This window comes from Micrasema longulum, unplaced genomic scaffold, assembly GCF_059751315.1.
Source record: "Micrasema longulum isolate JH-2025_06_02 unplaced genomic scaffold, ASM5975131v1 h1tg001159l, whole genome shotgun sequence".
Lineage (NCBI taxonomy): Eukaryota > Metazoa > Arthropoda > Insecta > Trichoptera > Brachycentridae > Micrasema > Micrasema longulum.
Genome location: NW_028278346.1, coordinates 361,722 through 384,596, shown reverse-complemented (window position 1 = coordinate 384,596; position 22,875 = coordinate 361,722). Strand labels below are relative to the sequence as shown.

At 31.3% G+C, this 22,875-nt stretch overlaps 1 protein-coding gene across 1 annotated transcript; it reads right to left on the bottom strand.

Annotated features, from left to right (window-relative positions):
- Positions 1–1,236: 1,236 nt before the first annotated feature.
- On the bottom strand, positions 1,237–22,779 carry LOC148276720 (mite group 2 allergen Pso o 2-like). The gene is made up of 5 exons (XM_088233868.1): positions 22,549–22,779; positions 12,977–13,084; positions 5,282–5,359; positions 3,748–3,836; positions 1,237–3,076 (listed from the first exon to the last, which is right to left on the bottom strand). Exons 1-5 carry the CDS (start codon positions 22,619–22,621, stop codon positions 2,927–2,929), a joined length of 498 nt encoding a protein of 165 aa, XP_088089994.1. The 5' UTR covers positions 22,622–22,779; the 3' UTR covers positions 1,237–2,926.
- Positions 22,780–22,875: the final 96 nt, after the last annotated feature.

The window sequence follows — 22,875 nt, the reverse complement described above, 5'->3', positions numbered from 1 at the left end:
AATTCACCACTGTAATTGGGCCTCCTGGCCTGTTGTGGTGCAAAAAATAAGAAAGATAGAAAGAACATATTGTGAATAAATATATATATACAAAGTGGCAATATTCATTATAATCGACCAACTCGCCAAAAACAAATCAATTATATGAATCCAAAATCCGCTTACTTAAGCGACATGTATATTCTTTTTTTGTTTTGAGAGCGATGTCGAAATTTAATAACTGTTTACAAATGAATAAAAACTTTTGGTTTGATTTTATAGTCTGTGAACAACCCAGTGGAAAATGGAACAGCCATATAACTTCCATAGACTACAGATTATTTCTTTATTGAGGCCCCTTTTATTATTTTTACCTAAATATAAATTTCCGATAAACGTGTTTACAAATTCATTTCGTTTTGCCCGTTTTTACTTTTTTTATAATTTTTTTTTGCTGCACTGGCCTTGAGAATTTTAAATCTCTTTCGGCGCAACTTCTTGGTGGAAATTATCTGCGGAGGTTAGTCTTTACAGCTTTCAATACATTTGAGGAAATAGTGTTAGGAAATAGAAATAGTGTTTGTGGATACTAAATTATTTTCAGAAGCGGAATATCAGTGCTGTCGAAATTAAATAGTGTATTTTTAAAACTTAAATTATCTTATGCAAAGGTTGGTAAATAATAAGAATAAATACTTTTTAAATTTACTAATTATGATATTAAAATGTCAAAGGATCCAAGGAAAAAAATGTTTTAGTGAACACATTGTTAACGATGAAACTTAATAAAAACAAACGTCCGTAGGTAAATATATATTCAAATCATTGGGTACTACCTCTTTCCAAACATCTTCTTAAAGCAATCGACCTCACAAATATATTTTTATGTGCATTTTAACATCGATTATTTCCTCTGCAATTCAGGCGGTACGAAAAATACAATTATGTGTGTGAAATAGAACTTTAAATTCGGGGACATGTGTTTTCGACTCTTGGGTAAACATTAAAAAAAAAGCATTCAAGTGTATATTGGTGTATGGATAATGGATAAGAGCAACTGTCTTCTATGCCTGGGGTCGCGGGATCGATTTCCGGCGAGGTCAACTGGCATTAATATAGGTTTGCAACACCAATGGTTCATAAACACATAGCTTTTTTACCAGTTAATGTAATATTAGCACCTTATGCACCCTTAGCCAGAATTATAGCGCAATACATCTTACAAAAAACAAAAAAAAACATCTCTTTTTAATCTCATTTTATTCAGTTCATCACCAAAATTGTTTGGACATTGTATAAAATCACCCTTAAATTATACATAAAAAACATTGTCTACCCCTATTTTTTATGGTTTGATCAACATTAGCAAAAAAACACATTTTTATAAGAATAACTTCACGAACCTATATTTTCATGTATTTATTTATTATTATATACATGAAAAAATTAATGTACGGATAGTTATTTTTTTTTTTTTTGAGTAATGTTAAATGATATTTAGATTATAAATATCAAAACATGTCAAATGTATAAAATATAATTTAACCTCTACTAAATTTATGCAATCGATTTTTCAATGAACAAATCAATTTACATAATAATACATGGGTACACTTGACAATAATAATATTAAAATTTTACATTTATTTTAAATTTAAAAACAATTAAGTAGGCGTGTTTTTATAAGTTGTACCGTGCACGGCATATGTACACCTATTCATTCTTGTAACGCTGTCCGAAACGCGTCGGCGATACGGCACAGCACCCAAAAAAACATCACAAATATTTGAAAAACCGTAAACGAAATTTAATAAGATTTTTCCTATAAATTTTTTCATAAATTAACATGAAAACATGTATTTCTGAAATATATTACATTATTTCATAATAATATATATATTATTATTTATTTAATATATTATAATACAAATTATGCAGCTAAATTAGGTATATTTATTACAGTTTTATTACATTAACTATAAGTTTAGTATTTTGTTATTCAATTGCTCTCTCTCTTCAAAAAAACAGACAAGCTCTTGTGCTTGGAGAAGGACTCACACTGACTGGTTGGTACAAGTATTATAAGTATTTTACATACATAATAAAAATATAATACATTGTCATTTTTTATTAGTCCATATAAATCATCAATTGTTTTTTTTTGCAAGGTGATCCTTTAATTTTTTGAAAAATTATTATTAATATTTCCTTATTTATTAATAAGTAACTAGGTTTCTAATAACATCATCATCAATTCACTTAATAAAAATTAAGGAAACTATGATACGTAAAAAATATTTTTGATTAGGTACACTAAAATAAAAAACTAATATGGTGTTGGAAAAAGCTCTGGTATTTGTTTTGAAATAAACAATATTTTTATACCATTCAATTTACTTAGCATGTCCCTCAAGCAACGAATTTTCTTGTTTTTTCTATGATTTATCCGTTTTCAAGATATTTTCAAATGTTCCGAAATAGGAAATATTTTGATAATACTACTGTAAAAAATAAAAATTAAATACTGTACCTAATTCTATTTTGGAAACATGATAGATTTAGGCAAGAATTTATCAACCAAAATAAATAGCGTAGCGTGGAGGGATTTATAAAATTTTAGTAGGTAGCACCAAATCGTAACATGTAATATATTTATGTATATTAGACGTGAAATTAAAGATCAATTAATATAAGCATGTAACACAAAAAGGACACATGCTTGTAAAATGATGCAGATAGATTTTCCGAAAAAAATTAACGCATAATCAGTAAAATTTTACACCTCTGAAGGACGAAAAAATCAAACGCCATGCGCCATCAGAATTTTAAAGTTTTTTGACGTTTAGTTATCGAAAATTAACATTTTTGTCACTTCCGTAAAAAATACCCCGCAAATCTGTGCATATGCATTTGTACTTTGGAAATTAGTATTGTTATTAAAGCTGATTTATATTTCTATTGGGATTTCAGCCCCCTCTTTCATAAGAGACCGCAATAACTTTGTAAATGGGGATTGCGTTTCAATAATGACGTCGAAGCATATAATGCTGGATCCCTTTTCGTTGAATAGCTGCCACCTGAGCTTGCCTCTGGCTTTCTGAAAGTAAAATAAAATCATGTGGGTATTTACTTAAACCGACAACTCCAAAACTATCAGCGAATATAAAATAAACAGATCAACAATTTGGGGGCGAGATTAGACTAATGTGAAAAAAGGAATTAAATTTTGTCGACACATTTATGTATAATCGATTTCGGCAGATAAAAAAATTCAGTCCAGTAACAATGAAATATCGCAGTGTAAAATCACATTTCAAATCAATATTTCATGTCGACCTTGCCAGGAATCGAACCATTCTTGTACTTTTTCACCCACAGAATTGTATTCATCGGTCAGAACCGGACACGGGATATAACCATACATGTCAATAAATAATATAGTATGTGAATATTCCTCCCTTTAAGACAATATTTGGTTCAAAGGTGCAATGATTATTTCTCTTCCAAATTGTTTAATGCGCTTTCCTCTTTAGGGTATTAATTTGATTATTTAATTAAGTTGACAAATAACAAATAAGCTTTAAAAAAATAAACAACAATTTGGCTGAAGCATATTTTTAGCATAGAAGAAATTAAAACTTTTTTGAATGACATGAACAAATGGTAAAAGAAACTCAGTACAAACAAAGAGTCCCCTGAGAAGATTCAATCAAATTTACATTTTTTTCAATTTAGTATTATAATAAAAAAAAAAAAAATTATCCTTACAAGTGCTATGTTGACTGGTAATGAAAACTTTGCCGAATAGGCTGCTTGGGAAGACGATGGAACTGGACACCACGTGGCTTGGCATGGAGCTACAAAAAACATTATTACAATAATTAATTGACTCACGACAACCTGCAACGCGGGCACTTTTGCTTTTGACAATAATAAACCTATTTTTTGTAATAACTTTTTTATTACGTCACATCGATAGGAAAGATTAAATTTATCGTTTTATTTTAAGGTTCGGAAACTTTTCCCTTCTTTTGGGTCACTCTGGCAAAGCATTTATTACCCATGCGCTTCATATTATGTAGCTTAATTATTTTTCATGCGTTTACTTGACTTCTTCTAAAAGATCTTTGGAATTTTTTTGCAAACTTTAGCCCGAACTTGTTTGTTATTTTCATTTTTATTTATTGTATTTGTTAATGAATCTTTGAGATCATGCGCGTTAGAATTATTCAACAACTAAAATGTCTTAATCGACAATTTCAGCCACATAGATACATTTTTAAAGTGGCGCATAGACACGCCCTATAGAGTAAAATATTTTTTAAATTAGCGACACGAAAACGTACCTATATTTACCGAGTTAGTTTATTTATACCAGGGCTGCATCCAACGAACATGCATATACTACCAAAAGTTGGAGGACACTCATTTATGGTAAATAAAAAGAGTCTTAATCAGATTATTTATTTAAATTGCTTATAATTTTCACCCATTTATTTCTTTTCATTGGATTTTAGGGAATACAAAAAATAATATTAACACACGTTTAATATATTTTAAAAACGTATTCCTATCAACGCCAACGCACAAATGTAACTAAGAGCTTCGTAATTACACCGCTAGTCGTAGTATGACGTTTACAAAAAATACTATTTATATTTAAATATTAATTGTTTTAACCTTATCACTTATGAATTTACCAATGAAAAGTTGCGTAATCCCATTTACAATGTTTATCCGAAAGGTTTTTACTCGCTTTCATGACACAAGTAGGCATCTTGGTTTAGATTCTAAACGTCACGCCTGGCTGGCGGTCAAAGAACGACTAAATACGCGTTGGGCATGACTGAGCGATATGCCATTAGTTAAGTGTCATATTTTTTTGGGGCTTAGGGCATAGACATGTATTAATATGTCAATCCTTTTTAATGTGTTTCGATTTTTGATGGCTGCCAATTTATAAAAAAAGAGTAAAGCGTTATAAAAAATACGCTTTTCAATAAAGGGCCATTCCTATAGTTATTATTATAATAATAAAAAAATAAGTAGAGTTATATCAGAAAAATACTATAGCAAACGTTTATATAGTTAGCTTCTTGTAATGATAGTAAGTCATTTATACAATATTGTATGGTTTGAGGTTCAACCATTGTTATTTAAGATGTGTGTTAAAGCATTGAACTACGAACTATTTTAAACTATTGTAAACTCAACCCGGTCATTTTCCAAATAGAATGAACAATAGGCAACACAGTCAAATATAAAATAGTTAGATAAATAAATAATGAAAGTTACTACTTACTTGGAGTGACTAAAATATTTGTTTGAACATTGTTTATCATCACATAAACCCCCTGTGTTAATGAGTGGGATGAATATACTGAAACAAAAAATATTATTGATTTAAAAACATACATATTACTCAACATTTTGTTCAATTTTTCTAGTGGGTTTACTGCAAAAAAAACTCGTTTAAAGACGCATACGAGTTTGACAACCTTTTTTGAAGACGTCTTTACATTTTAACAGTTAACAATAAACGTATGCGTAAACGTATGAACCAAAATAGAGCCAGAAATATTTTATTTTATTTTATTTGGGAAACCAACAGTTCTACAACCATATTTATAGTAAACAAACAGATATAGTGTATAAACTCAGAACTGTTTGTGTAGTCTATGTCTTTAAATTTTGTATTGTACACTGAAAAAGTCCTACGAAAAAAAGCATTTTTAACATACGATGTTTTACTTATTGGTACATAAAACAGGTGGTACCGCCTACAAATCCAGGCTGGCACATGTATTGTTATTAAACTTAGTAGTTCTGCACAGTCAACTATTCCTGTCATCATTTTGTGAAGCAGTAGTTGGTCCGCACACACTCTGCGGTATTGCAGAGAAGTGATTCCATGGTAGGTGGAGGCAGCGAGAGTTGATACATAAGAAATACCGGTTTTGTATTTTAGATAATTTATACATTTGTTCTGAATATTTTATATTCATGTTATATATATATGGCATACTGGGGATTCCATATCTGAGATGCGTATTCCAAATGGCTTCGAACAAACGTATAAAATAATGAAATTAGAGCCTTTGGATTATCAAAGTATTTTCTCATTCGAATTACGAAACCTAACATGCTCAATGCTTTGGAGGTAATTTTATTGATATGCGATTCAAAAAGTAGTTTCGAGTCGAAAACAATGCCAAGATCTTTAATTTCGTGCTTTCTCGTTAGTACATTATTGTTTGATTTGTAATCAAAATTCAGAATTTTTCTTTTCCTTGTGAATGTAACACATACACATTTATTAATATTAAAAAAACAGTTTATTTTCGGTAAGTCAGTTAGACGATTAAGATTAATTTGTGGATTTTTCAAAAATAATGTAAATTTGTATTACAGTGTAAATAAAATAATTGATTATTGAATCTCAAGGTAGAGCAAATAAGATGGCATATGCAAAATATTATACCTAATAACATCACAAAATCCTTGAACCGATTTCGTTTTCACAAAGCCTTTTATTTATTGTTTAAAGGAGAACGTGAAATCGATGTTTGCGGATAGTGAAGGTTGTATACTATTATCATCATCATTTCCTTTATCCGCGTCCAGTCGTGCACAGCATTGGTACTCCAAGGAGGAAGACCAGAGTTTTAAAAACTGTTAATAGACTGCCCGTGGACGAGGCAAAGTTTTATGTGGTTTCCGCGTAACTAGAGCAAATTCGGAGAAGCTCCTAAAACAGGCCACAGCCGAAACATCCTACTCGATCCTTATATATGATAAACATATCGTCATTTTAAAGTTTTTCATTTAAATAAATTTCATCATTATCATTCCCTTTCTTCACCTAATGCTGCACAGGGCTCTGCATTGGTACACCAATCGCAGCGTATCTTGATCATTTTTGTTAAATTAAGGTAAGATGATCAGTCTTACGCTTCAGGTGTCAGTCCAGGAACTATGAAATATTTTAGTGTGAAAACACAATTTTAAATAAATATTTCTCATTTCTCATTTATTTCTCATTTATTTTCATTTATTTATTTTAATTTATTTATTTTCATAAATATATATATATATATTTTTGCACCACAACAGGCCAAGAGGCCCAATTACAATGGTGAATTACATCACAGAACACCCAAGTTTGATGAAAATCACATTTAATTTATGTGTTCTCCCCGGGAATCAAACCCGGAACTTTCCGTGTGTGAGTCAAGCGTTTTGACCACTACACCTCGGAGGCGGCCTTTCATATCAACCATGTCGTGAATCGAACCCGAGACCTCTCGCATGGTAGGAAAACGCGCTGACGAGGCCGACATAATTTAGTAGACGATTATTTTTTTAAGCATCCCCTTGAAGTAAATATAAATCTTGTACATTTTGGGCAAGGTAAAAAATAATGTAATTCACATAAAAAAACGAATTAAACTAAGCCATAATTTAAAAAAAAAAAATGTATCGTATCGGAGCTTTAGGATAACTACAAAAAAACAATTGTGAGTTAAGCTCAGTTTTAGTAATGCCATAATCATATTTTAAGAGGAGTTGTATCAAAATCTATATTTGCGTTTATCACAAAACCATATTTTTGTACATCCTTGTGAAAACTAACTTGAAACTAAGCTTAACTCACAATAAATATTTTAGTAGTTACCGCCCTGTGATCCTAAACCCCCGGTAGTATCATGCTGTGAAGTTTTGTAATTTTGAAATTACGCCGCTCGTGACGTCACGAATTCAAGTCGGTGAGTTTTCCTGACTCTTAAAAGGAGAACACAGTACTTCACAGGACAATTACCTAAATAGTCTAATTATTATCGCTTGTAACAATTTTTTTATTTCCCGTAGCACTGACCTTCCTCGTTGCCGAGTATGGAATAATTTTGAAAAATATAAATATGCTACGTTGTCCTGCCAGGAATCAAACCTGGGACGTCAATCATAGTCAACAAATGCACCAACCACTAAACTACGAGGTGAACTTGTATACTCTCGATTTCCTTTTTCAGTATTTTTACCTGAGAGTTGCCACCGAGTCGAAATCGTTTATCCGGAATTTGGTTCAATTTCACAAACAAAGCTGTATTCTCTACTCGCCTGGACACGGAGAGTTTTATATTATGTGATATTTATGTAGCAACTTTGCAATAAAATTATAAAAAACTGTTTCTATTCGAAGTAAGTAATATTCCACTAACAGTGTTTTAAGTATGTCCAAATGTTTGTAGACAGGCTGAATTTCCTCCCGAGGAAGTTATTACGATCTAAATTTGTTACAATAGAGGGGGAAAACATTACACAGCGTGTAAATTAGCTACTCAAACCAGCCAATGAAAGATAATTAGATCTATAAATGCCTAGACTTCCATATTCCCTTCTCAAAGTGTATTCCCTCTCTGTTGTAACAAATTTAGATCTAAATAACTCCCTAGGGAGGAAATCAAAACATTGTTGATTAAACTACTTTGTATAAGATGTATAAAACTAAAAGCGTTTTCAGGCGTTGCCTAGAAGGTGAAATAATTCAGCCTAGGGTGTTATTATAAATCTTATCACGGGGGTACAAAAGAAATAAATTTAGAGATTTTTATTTTTTGCATTCAAATATACTTTGCTTTATATATGGAAAAACTGATGATCAAACGTCAAACGATGTGTAAAACTGTTTAAAAAACGAAAAAAAAAACAAATACGGCTCGATCCTCAGAGTAATAACGCGTAACCTAGAGAGAATCCCTATCACTATGTTTCATAGAACGCAAGCGATGTTGGTTTGTTGGTTAGCAACCATTTTGCTTTGTTTGACAACAAACACATAACGGTTCTGTCTGATGCTTTTGACGTTGTGCTTGGCTTTGTTTGTAAATAACTTGGATATTCACGTTTTAATAAATAAAAATCCACTATGGTGAATTGCAGTATGTTTGGTTGCAGCAGTAGGACCGTCAAAGGTGTTAAAGGAATCAGTTTTTACAGGTAATTGATTTCGAATATTTTCCCATGATTTACATTGATTTTTGGTATTTATTGTCCCGACACGTGTATTATGTTGCTTAAAAACTTTCTTCACATCAACATATTTACTTCAGATACTATTTTTTCTCAATTTAAGGGATAAATTCGTGAATTAAAGTATGTTTACTGTTGATAATGACAGTTTATGGCGGACAATGTGTCGGGGCCGTACTAGGCATCCATATGAAGTTTGAGTTTTTATCGAGTAGAGGTCGATTCAAATTTTACTCGAAAAAAACAATGTTGACCTTGAAATCGCATCTAAAATGACGTGTCCAAATTTTAGGCCGCTACGACTCGCCATTTCGGAGATGTGACGGACAAACAAACAAACTCAACGCAGGACTTTGGTTCCATGGAGTTGGGATTTATGTCTCAATAAATGTAACATAAGTATATTGTGAATATAATAATAATAAATAAATAAAAAATAAACACACGGGTATTTTCAGTTTGATAAAATAAATATAGGCGAATTGATGAAAAATAGATTGGAATAACTTTGCAATGATAAATACACGGGTACATATTTAAAAGTATTAACAGTGCAAATTAATATCCATTTAGCAATTCTCGACCTGAGTATGGCCCATTGTTTTGCTGCGAACTGTAGCTAATTTAATACCCAATAGTCATAGAATGGTTTTCTTACGTTTGGGCTCCTCTATAGCTTGGCGCATTATTACTCTGAGGCTCTAATTTAGTGTTTTGGATAATGCTTAAGATCGCAATAATGTTCTAAATGAAAATGATTATTTTTAATTTACGTGTTCACATTTATTTGGAGTTTAATCATCGCGCGCAAAAAATCAAATGAATCACTCTATAGGGGGTAGAGATGATTTAGAGTGCCACCCCAAATGAATCTCACCCACATCAATAAAGGTTTCAGTTCGTTTGATTCATAAAAGTCAACAGATGGAATAGTCGAGGAAATATAGGTGATTAAACATAGACAGAATAGTGAATTTTAAACAGTGTTTAAAGTGGCTTAAAATCTGAGCTTCACTAGAAATTTGGTATCAAAGACACCACTGCCCAGGAGGAATATTCTATAGTGGGCCAGTCGGGAACTTATCGAACACTTGATCTAGTGACGAGGAAATCGCTTAAAACTCTTCAGAAGAAGCCGGCGTTTTGACAGTCATCAACCGGCCTTCCGTTCTCCTTGAAGAGTGTTCGGCATTTTGCGTCCTACTTTAGTTTATTTTACCAATGTCCCGCAAATGTGAAAATATTGATCTGTGTGAGCTGTTGCGGAATGGCCTGTGGAAGGGTGGCGATGACTTTGGTTTGCCCAATCGGGATTGTTTCTCCCGGTTCACAAACGAGCTAACGAACGAACATACCCACCCTATCGCCGCCGTTGGAAAAATTAGATTAATGACGAGAGACAAATTTAATATATATGCAGAGGTGCACTGACGCACTTGAAATTAGTAAATGTAAATCCTAAATAACACAAATATTTTATTAACAAATATTTTTTTGAAAGTGATTAATCGTTCATCAAATTTAAAATTTGTTTTTGCAAGGTGCGGATCTGAAAAGAGGTCACAAGACCTCTGAAACGGATCCGGGTTGGACACGGAGGTTTTAAATAAGTACCTACGCAATAAAAATAGTAAATTAATAAAAAATATCAAATGAACAAGCCAATGATATATTATAAGTTCTGTAAATGCTTATACTTTCACGTTACCTTTATAATTCCTTCATCTCCGTTGAGATATCAGTCTAATTATAGATAACATGTTTTTCTCGTTTATATAAATATTATTATTCTAAGATACTGAAAGCTATAAATAATTAAACGCGTTTATGGACTAAAGCAATAATTAACCTAGATATATCTCTTATTAAGGTGTTATGAGTTTCTCATAATAATATAAGGCAATTTAATGTGTCTACACGTGCCGCATACACCATTTAACACTGTTTCTTGATTCAAAACTTGATAAACAAAAACCGACAACTTTTTGACAGTTGTAAAACATGAAAGCGAATTGCCGAATTGCGAACGACAGGTAAATAGCATTTGTGTAAAATAACCTTAGAGTATATACATTATACTCTAAGAAAATAACCTTCTTTCGGTACAAAAGCGATACGCAAATGGTCGTACATAATATGCATTTAAGGAAAATGTATGGGTAAAGACGATTCGTTTTTGAAAGCGAAAACGACGACATCCATACTATGCAAATAAGCGAAGTTTCGGTTTCGCTTGGGTCCCCCATACAAAAATCCTGCCGAATCGAACCAAATTCTGTCATTGAAATCTTGTACACCTTCTTCTTTTTCTTCTTTTACAGCCTTATTATCTCCACTGCTGGATAAAGGCCTCTTCCAAACGTCTCCACTCCTTCCTATCACCCGCTTGTGCACCTATACCATGTATATTGCTGTGAATGTATATTCTTTTTTTTTTAATAAAGAAAAAATATTTCCTTTTTGATGATTTACTAATCAATATAAAATATTGGGGCCATTTTAAATTTGAAAGTGGGAATCAGGTTGCGGTTAAGCGTAGTTCGAACCTTGAACCGAGTCCACAACACTACCACGGGAGTGCCGTATTAAGAGATCCAGGGCTCCAGGCCCCTAGGAGTCGGGGGTCCCCTACCCGTGACAGTAAAAATCTTTTCTTATACACATTTACGTACTTACGACACTAATACATTATATTATAAATAGACAAGCAGACAAAGAAGCGTGGTGGGCCCAGGCTCAGAGGCTGAACTTGTTTTAAGAGGATACGCGGTCTGACTTTTCTTCATACAAACGTATTTCCTTATTTTTTCCCTGGATTATGGCACTGAAGCAATAGGTTTTTATGATAACCACCATTAGCGTGTTCCTACAACCCTAGCGTTTGGTTTTGTTTTCATAAACTGTCTTTTATAGGAGCTTAAAAGGAATAAATCCTTAAAATGACCTAGTTTTTAAATAAAATCGGTTTAATTTTGGGAAGCGCGAAACGGAAATACGAAACCTCGATTTTGTTGATTTAAGTTAGGCATAGTCCCACGTGCAGTTGTTTTTTTCGCACAGTAATTGGGAAGTCATCTGCGAGAGTGTGACAAAAATACTTTATTCGAATACCTATTCATCAAACTGCTCCGCGACCGCACATCCTCTTAACGCCATGGGCAACAAAGAAAATTGCGCCTTTAAAAACTAAATTTTTAGCGATCTTACCATAACTAATAAATGGTTGGGGACATTGGATCATCACTTATTTTGAAATCTGGCATTACTTGTTTTTGTTTGAAATTAAATGCCGAATGATGTCGTTTTTATTCATTAAATGTGCATAAATACATCTTTAAATACGTATATATTTAAGAACCAAAATTTATTTACAAGTAATTTTAATAGATCAAGTCAAAGAAGGAATCGTGTGTTAGAAATACCACATTGTTAAACGAGGCTAGCATAGAGACATGCATATTTTACAGGTACAAAAATTTTACTGATAATTTTTCATTAATCCCAAACTTTCAAGATTTTCCTTCTTTTAAAAAACGCGCACTATCCTCCTATCCCGGATTCAAACTAAAGATATGAACTCTTTTTTTCTATGGTATAATTTGTTACCCTTTAATGATAAGGAATATTTTTATGTTTTTTTTTTTTATTTTTCATTTCCTTTTTTAATTTTAATTACTATAAAAAAAGAAAATACCTATCTTTACAGAATATTTTCTTTTTTCTTTCGTATATTACACAAAAATATTATAACTGTCTATTTATTATAGGAGCAAAAATTCATTAAAAATTCTTGTATACCCACGAACAGGCCATGCCTTTGTGGGATTTTTTGTTTACTATTTTTACTGTTAATATGTATTTCATTGCTTTGTAATTTTCCTTTATTTTTTAATGCTCTGTTTTACCTCTTATGTATATTGTAAAAAAAAACTTTCAAAAAAATTAATAATAATTTAAAAAAACTTACAAGACGTAAAGCGGGCGGTGATGTTGCGTTGTTCTCCTACAGTTATGTAACACGGGACACTCCTGTCACAGCCGGATATGTCTACTTCTTCCAATTCGTATCCAGAACCTAAAAAAATAAAAACAATAAATTTATATACATAGCACTTTTTTTTCTATTGTACCTTATTGTATATTCCGTGTCGAGGCATTCATTTACAATTTACATTATTTAATTGATGTGTCTAGTTATATCAGCAGGTACTTAAAATATATTTTTTTCTAAATAAAATATCTAATTTAATTTTTAAAAGTTACCAAGCGACATGTAGCATATTTACAGAAGAGGTAATTTCAGTATTTTTGTTTTTTTTCTATTAATAAAAAATCTCATACATACGTATTATTTTGGCGTGATTCCTAAATACTTTAAATCAAAAATTAAAATACGAGATTCTTTACTAATTAAAAAAAACTTTAACAGGCTCGTCTGTAAAGTTGCTACATGTCCCTTGGTATTTTTTTTTCCTTTCCCGCGAGACTATCTATTAAATTAAGATTGGATTTGAACTAGGCTTATCTACTTTTATGTAAAAATAATACCATTCTATTATATTCTTGTAAATGAGGGCCAATGCCAAACAAGCTCCTGGCGTCACTGCGACCTGTGTAAATCTAATTTGACGGCCCGGTAAATTATTTCCGCCCCCCATAGCCTTTTGAGAGCCGAGCTACTGAAAGAAGGAGGTGTGCCTTCATATTTATTGCTGAATCTCCTGCTTCAAGCGCTCGAAGTTACGGGCAATTAGGCAGGGGGTAGGTGCTCTCACATCCTCAGGTTAGACTAATGGCCTACTGAAGATGCAGCTTCTTTTATATTATAAAACATCACATTCACATAATATGTGTAAAGGTGTTTTATCGTACGCATTGCAGAACCTAAACCTGATATTTCAGAGAGATTTATTTTAGCAAGGCGTTTATTATATCTGCAGTGCGCTGTAAGAGTTCTAGTGATAAACCTCACTTGATTTCGGATTAGTTTCATTAGTTTGAAAGATTTTTTTTTGCGAGTAGAGGTGCTTCTTGCCAGAGCATTATAATCTGCTTCCGGGCTCACGACCTAATTTCATCACTATAAGGGCTCTGAGCCTATAAGAGCTGTCGCATCCAACCCTCGCCAATTCATCAGCTGCCTCGTTACCGTAAATGTTTGTATCAGACTGGTCATGCCCATTAGAGGAAAGCGCTAATTGGTCAAACAAATAAGTGGAAGTGTACCAAGTATTTTCAAATTAATAACTTTTTTGTAAATATAAGTTATTAAATCATGACATTGGAATTCCATCAAGAATTGTCAATAAATAATTTAAATCAAAGTAAATGTTTGTGTTTAATATTATTTGGACTATTTAATAAATTAAGGCTGGATTTGAATAAAGCTATTCTACCAATGTAGTAAAATAATAATATGATCATCATACAGCCATTTCTCATACATAAGCCTCTCCCATATTCCTCCACATTTCAATTATTTTTTTTCACATTATAAACAATGATTATTAATAAAAATAAAGTGACCTCACTATGGTTACCCGTGCCGAGGACACTTAACAATATTTAAAAAAAATATATATTTACATGTGAGAATATACAAAGAAGACTTCATATACAGAGAGAATCAAGAAAATGTTCCTGTGTATTCCTGTCTTGAGTTTTCTCACCATTTTCTCATCGTCACCAGTTCTCTCTGACCATGGCGTGGGGGGGACTCCCTTTATTTCTTTTGACTTCGCGAGGTGTTCACTGGGCTACTCTCTTATACCATCTTTAGTCTTTTAATCTGACAAAGTGTCCCGCAAATGAAAAATATCGTACAACGCAAATAATAATAATGATAAATCCATTCATCAATATTGCAACCAACGTAATTTTTTTTTCATTCCAATGGCAATATAAATATTATTACATTTAATCTATATTTTTGGAAAATTATCGTTTATCACATTGATTAATAATTTTAAAAATTAAACATACGTGTTTTTTTTTACAAATCTTCGATTTTAAGACATTATTAATAATAGCTTTAAAATGCTAATTACATAGGATTATTTACTTATGCGCAGAAAGATTTGGCGTCAACTGCATTAATCAGACGATAAAAATTAATTCAAGTTAAATATACAACATAGATAATAATTATGTTTATACATACTTCATAATTCAATGAACGATTTTTTTATTGCGCATTGATTTCAAAATCAATAAAGAGAATACATTATTGACGAGTGCTTTATGAGTTAGGTAAATACGAAGATACTTTTTGATATAATATTTTAAGAAGTGCAGACCCACAAGTATACTCTGGCGCGATGGGGGGCGCTGAAGTATATTTTAGGGTTGTCAGACTAAAAGTTTTCCAGATATCGTTTGGGATTTCGGAAATTAAAACAATATATATATTATGTATGCATAATATGTATTGAATCAAAGACGTATCAAGGACGTAATCTTGTGGACATTTAATAGGAATATATAAAAATGGCTTTAGCTAAGAAAATTCATCTACATAAAATAACCAAAGCTTTTTGTTTCCTTAAATATAATTTTATTATGTATGTACATAAAATACATATTATATAATATTATATTTAACATTTAAAAAAAATCTTTATAGAAAAAATACAGGATTTAATTCTAGATGGACGTTAATTCGTGTATTAAAATTTGGAAATAGATATAAAAGCCATTTGAAATTTGGAACTATCCGAAAAAACGTATCCGTCATTTTTAAATGTGAAAGTGTCCTGTTTTAAATTTTACTGTAAAATATAATTCATCAAATAATTATTGTTGCATGTAAATATTTTAAGCTCTTAATATGTAAATAGAAATAATTTCTTATTAATTATCTTTATCTCTAGAATGGTATATCTCTATCAAATAAGTTTCCATTATATATTTTTGTTATAAAATATGTATTATCAAGGTTTTGGGCATAGAACTAACAATAGTCCAGAAACCGCATACGCGCATCAAACAGAAGGCGAATAAACTACTCTTAAAGAAGTAGTTTTACGTTTTGACCCATTAGTTTCTTTGTCGACGTCGCTCAATACGCAACTCACGATTTGAATTTAAGTATGCCGTATTGTGTCGTTTTAAAGAGTAGAAATACTGCTAGGATCTTAAAGAAACAGGATGGAATCCCATTTCATGTGTAATTAGAAAATGAATGTGTAAGTAGCAAATACATTACTTAAAAATTGAATTATTTTTCCATCTGTCAGATTTTCAAAGAATTTTTTTTTGACATTTGTTAGTGTTACCAGGGTAGTCAAATTTTTCACGCTAGTTTGCTCATCTAATGAGAAAACTAATGAAAACTGTACCACTCGGATTAAAGAACGCCGTAGTGGACATTTGACCGACATTATCTTTAAAACATCAAATATTATTTAATATTACATAAAAAGATCCGTTTTATGTAAATAAAATTTGTTTTATTTTTTAAGTTCGAAGTTAAACAAATGACCCTTTATTTATCCACTATGTTACAACAAAATTTTAGAGAAATTAACAAATTGCTTTTTTTAATACAATTATCTTACATTTGTGCTATGATAATATTTTTCGCGATCTGGCAACATTAAGCGGCGACTTCACGCACGCGCGCGGTGAAAGTGGGACAAAGTGGGGGTTTTTGGTCACAGTCTAGTGTATTCATATATGATTCTACGCTCCTTCTGGACTATTCTTAATTCTATGGTAAAAACCGTGATAAATGAAATTTTAAAAAATGTGTCTATCCCATAATAAATCAATATTTTCTGATATCAATTAATATTTCAAGTATCCAACTGATTGTTTAAAAATTATACTAGACGTTATTTATTTATTTGGTTTACGAACAATGAAAAATAATACCTATGTAATGTAGAGAAATATTCAAATGAAAAATAGACACTACTTGTTTTTTATCAATTACATGTAAAAACGGATAAAATTAATATTTAAATAAAATCAAAAATTTATTAAATTAAAATTTAATTATTGGAAAAATTAGTTCATTTATATAAAATACATCTTACATACACATGTAAACATTAATCAAATACACATTTAAGCTAAATTAACAATATAAATTGTGAAAATGAAATAATTGTAAAAATGAATATATTAATGTAAAAATGCATCTGTAGTGTCCAAAATGTAAAAAAAAAAAATATATATATATATTGTACAATCAGGCAATTACGCGTCAACTATATTATGTTCATATTAATTCATAGTCTACTCTATTGTACTGGCAAATTCTGAATCTCAAATAAACTCATAAGCATATAATTATAATATAGTCCTTATTCTACGCTCAAAAGTTTGGAGACCCGTGTCATAAAAAAGGGTATGAGTTATTTTCATTTGGTCGACTCAAATTTTCTACACATTCCTAAACTCATAATTCGCCAGTCTAATGTACTTATATCTTTTATCAGAAGTATAGAACGAAATACCTCAGAAAACAATTTTTTATTTAATGTTTACATACTTTATTCTTTACGATTTTAAAAGAACGGCGTTTCAAAATGGCAAAATAATGTGATTTTCTTTTTTTTATCTGACTACAACCTTATTAAGATGCTTGGTTATATTAAAGAGATATAAATTGGAATAACCCGCCATTAATCCATACTTAACATAATATTATAAATGCGAAAGTGTGTTTGTTTAGATTCAGTTTGTTTTGATTCCCAAAGTGGTCTATATCGACCCCCAGGGGTCTATGACAACCTGCGAGGGGTCTACGTCAACGAAAAAAAAATTTGGGGGGTCCATGAAATGAAAATGGGGGTCCACGATAGTGGATCTCAACATACACTGATACTACTTCTGGCTGCAAAAAGACATACCCGTTACTTATCCTGTATTATGGAATATAGAGAGCAAATTTTTAATTTCCTTTCCATCGTCATATATAGTGAAAAGGGGGTTCAGCGCTGTTACCAATCTCCCAACGAAAAAAAGAAACAGACTGGACATCATTGGCCGAGGAGATTTAAGATTAAACCTGACAAAATTGATGCCAAATGTTGATAATTTATTATTAAAGCATCCTTCCCACTAAAAACATTTACTTATTGCTTAGTTTATTTTATGTTACGTTTAATTTATATAACAGATACAAAATTTTATTTTGAGTAGTTTTAATTTAAATTCAATTAATAAATGTATAAAACTCAACATTTGTTTTAACTTTAAGTTTTTAACACTAAACTTCACTACAGTTAGAAATTTATGAAAAATCAATATCAGGTAAGTAGGGGGTCTACCAAAAACCGAAAAACATGGCAAGGGGTCTACGACACAAAAAAGTTCGGGAACCCTCTGGTTTAGAATAATTAATTGTATTTTCAAAACCAATATGGATATTGTGGAGAAATGTTTTCATACATAAATGTAAAAAAGAAATTCTATAAAAATAAGTTCGTAGAAAAACGCGACGTGTTTGGCCTTGGTTGTTGTGAAGTCAAGATTCGTGAAATCGTTCTACCCAAATTTCAATGGCAGGAACAAATAAACACAAACAAATAAACAAGTTAATAAACAAAGTTCAGTATTATTTTTTCAGTATCAGTTTGAAAATATTTTCCGCGTAGAAAATAAAATTCAATACACAGCGGAACTACATTTCTAGAATACAAAACTTGAAAATTAATTTCCAGTGTTTTATCAGTTTAAATATTTATTTTGTTCTCAACTAATGATTTATTATTCCGCCATTAATCCGTATTTAAGATTATGTTTTGATGAAAAACAAAGTGGATATTTACATATAATGTTTGAGTTTAATATATGTGTTATTTGCATAAAAATGCTAAGAGCTGATATTTTTTATGTAAGAGCAAGTATTTATTCAATAAAATACATATGGGAATAAAAGAGTTTAAAACACAAACATGCAAATACTTAAATAACATGGAGGTGTTTCATATTAAAAAAAAATATATTCCCCTAATAAATAATCAAATATCTTTTCAATATGGCTCACTTTTTGTTTAAAAAATTACCAATCGTGTGACTTTCAACCTCCTAGCCTCCTTCTTCCGAACCCCCCCGCCCCCACACACACATTCTGCAACATATCACTAAATACTTTGAATCCAATTTTAGTGCATGTTCGTAAATGGTGGTGTTTGCATCCCCTCTAACTCTGCATGGTATTTATGTATTTTTTCGTAAATACTATGTATACTACGGTGATAGTAAAGGTAAAAGTTTATTTTAGTATTTGCATATTGGTATAGTGAGTGTCCTGACGAAGAGACGGGTACGTCTCGAAACCGGTAGACATTAAAAGTCGGTAAGTGGTTGTATACTAATATTTACTAACATTAGTTGAAATGTTTGACCACAAAGTTAATCCTTTGAACATGAAAAATATCAATCAAATTGTATTTTGTTGTTGGGTATATTGAATATTATTTAAAAATACATTAATTTGTCATCATCTTTATCAATTTAAAATTTAAAAAGTGTAATTTAAAAAATGCTTTAACAATTATTACTCAAATTATCATAGATTGGCGTCAGTGCTAAATAAGCTAAGTTTCTAACGTCACTCTACCTACGTGTGTAGATCTGATCAATATTAAATTTTAGAATGCTTAAATTGTATTACAGTATAATGTTTATAATGCTTTCATGGTATTAAATTATAATTGTTGTAATGCTTACATTATAATTGTTATTATATTTTACAATTTTCAATTCATTTAAACATTTGTAATAATAAAACAATGGTTGTTTTATTCTTTTTCAATGTAGGCGTTTAACCAAAAATAAAACTTTTACCATTTTTTATTTTTGGATTGATTTTTCATGCCCAAACGCTCAGTCATGCTCAACGCGTATTAAGCCGTTCTTCGACCGCCAGCCAGGCGTGACGTTTAGAATCGAAACCAAAATGCCTGCTTGTGGCATGAAAACGTTTATAAACCTTTCGGATAAACATATGTTAAAAGCTCCTCTTAGATACAAGGATGCAATGATACGAATACGTTTCTAAAATAGAATAAATGTAAGCTAAAAAAAAAATTGCACTCCGCAAAATACAGCAAAAGGAAATAAATCGGTCAAAATTTTAAGGAATTTAAAGAAAGAATCGAATTGGGATCAGCCAAAAACGATTGTTGATTGTTACCGTTTAAATACAAACTTCTTTTTATGCCAAAAATAATTATCCGCAAATTTTTGGTAGCATGTGCGTGATCATTGAATGCAGCCCTGGTATAATAAACAAACTCAGCTATAATGGATAGGTATTCGTGTCACTACTTTAAAAAAAAAAATACTCCATAAGAAGCGTATTAATATGTCAATGGTTGTCACTAAGCAATTTTTTTTATGTTATTGTGTAATATTTTTCGAAAATCTCATATTCACTCATTTTTACTGCAATTTTGTAGCAATCTTCCACAAATTGGATAAAAAGATTTTAGATAATGTTTAATCCCACAAACATCTTAATGTGAGCCTCTGTTTTTATTATATAATCGCTTATATCATAACATCATCAATCATTTCCACCTTGAACCTGCTTGACATTGACAAAATAATCCTTCTTAGAAACATATCGTAAATTGCAAACAACTACGAAAAATAATAATACAAATTTATTTCCAACTTAGAAATTTGTCTATGGTAAAAAAAATCTGCATAAAACAATTACTTATAAAATAAGCGACAAGTATAAACGTATTATACTGCTTTAAGTTTTTCCATGAAACTTTAAAATTGTATTTTGACATTTCGCATTCCGAGACATCTGATTAATTTGAAAATTCTAGCCATTCTTTTGAAACGTTTTTGTATTTCTAAATAGCATCATTTGTTAACATTTCCACCCTGAATAAAAAATATTTTAAAAATGTTTGATTATGTCCATGTTACACAGTGTGTAAAGTGGCCACTTAAACTAGCCAATGACAGGTCATAAGTCCTGTAAATGCCTAGACTTCCATATTCTCCTCTCAAAAATGTTTTTCCTCTTTGTTGAAATATATATTTTTTTAATATAATTTATTTCTAGTTTAGAAAAACGAACATCTATTCAAAATCGATAAGTTCTAAAAAATATCCATGTGATTGGTGATTAGGCTTTCAAAGTTCTTTTGAAATTCCCAAAGAAGTGACGTTAAGATGGGACGAGAGGTCAGCTAATCATACGGATGTCTTCACTAGCTCCTCAACAGGGTATCCGGTGCTGCTGCTGCCAATGTTGCCCCTGCGCGAACCTAAGTTATCTGAAGAGGAGACATGGACACGTAAGGCTCATGGAAGCGCTATTGCGAATCTTGTGTCAGAGTACGCTAATAGAGTTTAGCCTTCATGAAGCGATTTCCATAGGATCAGCTTTTCATGGGTTCCTGACCACCGTGTGAATCTGTGTCCTCACCGCGGCAATCCTTATATTCTGTTACATTCTCTCTCCCAAGACTCAGTACCTCGTCAGGCAATCCACATTTGAGTTCGTCTTCAATGGTACTGCTTGTTTTTCTTTTCCTGAGTGTAACTTCCTGTCTGGCAGCAGCAGTGAACTTTTACCTTAATCTTATATATATCATCATCAAAATGTACTTGACCACCAAAGGCATTGCAACTGGCTATACACGCTTGCCAAGCGTCGACGTTTGGGACGGTGCGAACATTTTAGAGAAGGGAATGAGGGCATGACCTCTCATTCCCTGGTTTAAGTGGTTACTGTATACTATGTGTAACATTTACCGAGTGGTGTATTGCCAAACTGCCTATATTTCATAAGCCCTGTAGATGCCTAGACTTTTATATTTCCTTCTCTAAAATGTTTTATATCTCTGTTGTAATATGTTAACAAAATGAAAAATCTTCTTTGTGACGATAATATAAACCTTTAGCTGAGACAACGAATGGTCAAATGTTATATACGGTCTGTCTTACTGTACGGTGTTGAGGCGTGAACTCTAAAAGTTAATTATTTTAACAGCTCTCTTGGGGGTTGAATCCATCTCTTATCTACAACAATTTGGACCAACTCAAAATATCGTTATGTTAAATGGTAATAACTTTCATTATGTTATGTATCAAACGAAAAAATGTATGGTAATTGTCATTTTTAGACCATGCTAACATTTATATTATAAAAAATATGTCATATCTATAATTTGCGTTTTTATTTCGTTTGCTGTTTTGAAATCCTGTATTTTTTATTTCTAAATAATTTTTGACATTTGAATTTCTCGCTAAAAGGTTTTTAAGGCGATATTAGCGCCACTGCGAACCGACGCTAAGGCGTATATGTCAAAATTATGTTACGGTACTTTTGTTCTAAGTGTCACATCTGTACTGTACTATTTAATCTGTGGTGGTGTCCGTAATGTATGCATAGATCAAAGGACGCGATTGATTAAATATGAAGGCTTGAACCGATGAACGCTTAGGATCTACTGTCGCATACGCAAGTCTGTGAATGCTGACATTTAGCTTGCGTACCATAAGATTTATCTTTTAAAAATCATTTTTTCGTATTTAGATACTCATATATTTAATAGTACTTACCACAATCTTCAAAGATAACTCTTCCATGAGCCACTGCCAACGCCACAAGAAGTAACAATAACATTTTCGCCATTTATTTACGTATATTTGACACGAATATTATGTTTTATAATAGAATATACTTTCTTGAATCAAAGGTTGCTTAATGTCGTTTTTGCAACAATATAGAAAGAGTTTGATTTAAATAGATATTGAAAAGTGTTCACAAAATCAACGTAGACACTCCACAGAAACTTGTAGCCTTGTGTTAGAATAAAACAAATTCGCATTCAATAATTTTTGCTATCAAACAGATAAGAAGATTCAATCTTTTCTAATTAGATACAT

Excerpts from the sequence above, each read along its gene's own strand:
- LOC148276720 (XM_088233868.1), bottom strand. The coding sequence starts at position 22,621 with ATGGCGAAAATGTTATTGTTACTTCTTGTGGCGTTGGCAGTGGCTCAT. Across the intron at positions 13,085-22,548 it reads AGTTATCTTTGAAGATTGTG|GTTCTGGATACGAATTGGAA; the intron begins GTAAGTACTATT and ends TTATTTTTTTAG. Across the intron at positions 5,360-12,976 it reads CACCGCCCGCTTTACGTCTT|TATATTCATCCCACTCATTA; the intron begins GTAAGTTTTTTT and ends TTTTTGTTTCAG.